Below are 2,630 nucleotides of genomic sequence, written 5' to 3'. Positions count from 1 at the left end.
TTTTAGTAAAAAAAAAAAAAAAAAAAAAAAAAAAAAAAAAAAAAAACAACACATTCTTATTTTATTTTATTACAATTTTAATTACATGTAGAAATCTTATACCTTCACTTGTCAATATGTTTGGATTCATGATAGTAACAAGTTGATGCAACAGATCGGGCTGGCTATGAAACAGCTCCGGAGCGGCGGACTTCATGGATTGTTCGAAGCGTTCTGCCTGAGAACCCGGTACTCCATACCATGTCTTTGGTTCGCCCCAATGTAGATAATTAATAGAATAGCTCCAATGATCTTCATTGTGCCAACAGAATGTTGCGAAGCACATGCCGACATACATCCAAGGAACTTTCATGCCACTAATGTCAGCATTGATGTGACCCAGTACGCTTCCATGTAGAACTGGCAAATTATTCAAATTCCACGAAGATTCAGCATACTCTTGATCACAAGTGAATAAATTAACGCTGGTTTTGGTTGGAAATCCGGATCCATGATCCATCGTATGCAAATCGGCACCATATTCTACAGTCACGTCTTCATCAATGGACGAGACTATTCGCCAAAACTCCTTTTCCACTAGTGATGTTGGAACCATCTACAAAAAAAAAATTATTAAATGTATAGTGAAGATAAAAAAATATATACATATATATGTTTCTCTCATAACGGCCAGCAATAACTTACATGCACAGGCATATTAAAGTAGTCGCTCTTGAATTGATCGGCCATTTCTCCGAACTGCTGTAGCGTGTATTCTCTCTGCGCTTGTTCGAAACCAAATGCTTCCATTGGCTTCGAGACCTCTTCGGCAACGCACTTGGGACATCGCCAGTCTCCCTTTGGTATTTCCGTCAATGGTGGCATAAGGCAAAACGTATGATAGCTGTCATCACATCCGTCACATAATAACATATTTTCTTCATTGTCGCCTCTCCCGCAATTGTGACAAATATATTTTGCCAACTAAATGAGAATAAAAGGAAAGATGAAATTAGTTATTTAATTATGTTTTTTTTCATTGTAAAATATTGTAGTATAGGAGTAAAGGAGAGGACCCTAATTGTACACTTACAGGATCAAAGTCGTAAACGAGTTTCAAGCCACGCGTTTTATTAGATTTTTTTCCCTCTTTGGTATTAAAACCGGCCATTTTCGGGCCTGGTCCGTAAAATTGTAACTTTTTAAGTTCTTTGCTTTTATCCAAATCGCAACTGAAATATCTGCTCTTAATCTTGTCCTTGCACTCATTGTCCGAATCGCATTCCTCCTTGCAATCTTCCTGTTTAATCGATACATCTTGCTTCTCTTCTTGCCCGGAAAATCGCTTAGACCGTCGCGAGAATTTTTCATTCGGTGGTTTAATTTGCTGCCGAGATATTATGCCATGTGGCTTATAATCACGATCTTTCTTCTCATTAACGTCCGAGTCCGGTTCAATTTTCTATAACAAAAGGGTAGTCTATAGTTAACTACAAACAATAATTGCATAATTTATATATATATATATATATATATATATATATATACTAGGTCAAACAAATTACAAATAATTAATTTTAGAATTTCAAAATTAGCGTAATGAATAATTTCTTGCAGACCAAAACTTGACCTACAATATCTGACAATATCTTTCCTTGCTTAAAAACGTCAAAGGGATATAAAATTCTCTCATAGTGATTCTTCAATATGCTGCCTACACTTCGTCCAGATGGATAACCCAGTTTATTGGCAATTTTTGCCCATCTTCTTTCCTTAGTCACAGTTTCGATACCGCCTATAAATAACACGTAGAAATGAAATGTATAAAGTGCGGAAAAAATAAAATATGTATAAATAAAACTTACCTTCGTCTGTGACTATTTTGTGTAAGGAATACAAGTCCAGAGCCTTACGTTCCACAAGCGGAATTTTCAAGGAGGAACCTTGAAGCTCCCAAAACTTTGCAATTTGATCTAAAAAATTAAGCTTTATCCTGGTTTTGGCTTCTAATTCATTTAACCTTTGTATTCTCGGAACAAATTTGAACTTGTCTACGTCCACGGCAAATGGTGGCTGCCAGTTCTGTAACAAGCCATATAATATTTTATAGATATCTCAAAGAAATTTGGTTTAACAATTTTATATTGACGAGGATAAAGGAAAAAAATTCTCGGTTTTGTCCTTTTCTCGTTCCTTTCTCTTACATTTCTATATATAAAGTTCAAGTTCTGAAAAGTATTCTCGATTTCAGTCGATGGATGGTTATATACGTTCTTCACATCGACAATGGATATTACTTATTCAAGGAGTTGAAGATCCGGTACTACTTCGGGTCGTAACTAAAGGCGCAGCTAGTATACGTGGCCCTTTGCTGTAATATAACTAACGTTCGATAGCGACGATAAGAAGATAATTAAGTTTTCAACAAACTTTGCCTCCTTAGATACATACAGTATACACTTTCAGATTAAATTTGGAATGAAAATGTCAGTGTGTAGATTTTATCTTTCATTGGAATCTGATAAACTCTAGCCACGTATTTTACCAGTATGAATGTAATATTATATTATGATATAAAATGATTCGCAGGAAATCTCTAATTAAATACACACATCCACACACACACACACACACACACACACACACACACA

At 35.4% G+C, this 2,630-nt stretch overlaps 1 protein-coding gene across 1 annotated transcript in view; it reads right to left on the bottom strand.

The window, feature by feature from the left end:
• LOC108756567 (lysine-specific demethylase lid) overlaps positions 1–2,630 on the bottom strand; it is a 15,835-nt gene that overhangs the window by 8,417 nt on the left and 4,788 nt on the right. The window contains exons 2-6 of the mRNA XM_018500462.1: positions 1,845–2,061; positions 1,614–1,774; positions 1,073–1,441; positions 685–963; positions 103–595 (exon numbers count right to left, since the gene is read on the bottom strand). Of these exons, the coding sequence (XP_018355964.1) occupies positions 103–595; positions 685–963; positions 1,073–1,441; positions 1,614–1,774; positions 1,845–2,061 (1,519 nt within the window). The remainder of the gene's footprint in view (positions 1–102; positions 596–684; positions 964–1,072; positions 1,442–1,613; positions 1,775–1,844; positions 2,062–2,630) is intronic.

This window comes from Trachymyrmex septentrionalis, unplaced genomic scaffold, assembly GCF_001594115.1.
Source record: "Trachymyrmex septentrionalis isolate Tsep2-gDNA-1 unplaced genomic scaffold, Tsep1.0 scaffold128, whole genome shotgun sequence".
Lineage (NCBI taxonomy): Eukaryota > Metazoa > Arthropoda > Insecta > Hymenoptera > Formicidae > Trachymyrmex > Trachymyrmex septentrionalis.
The sequence above is the reverse complement of the archived record's forward strand: the minus strand, read 5'-3'. Positions and strand labels throughout refer to the sequence as shown.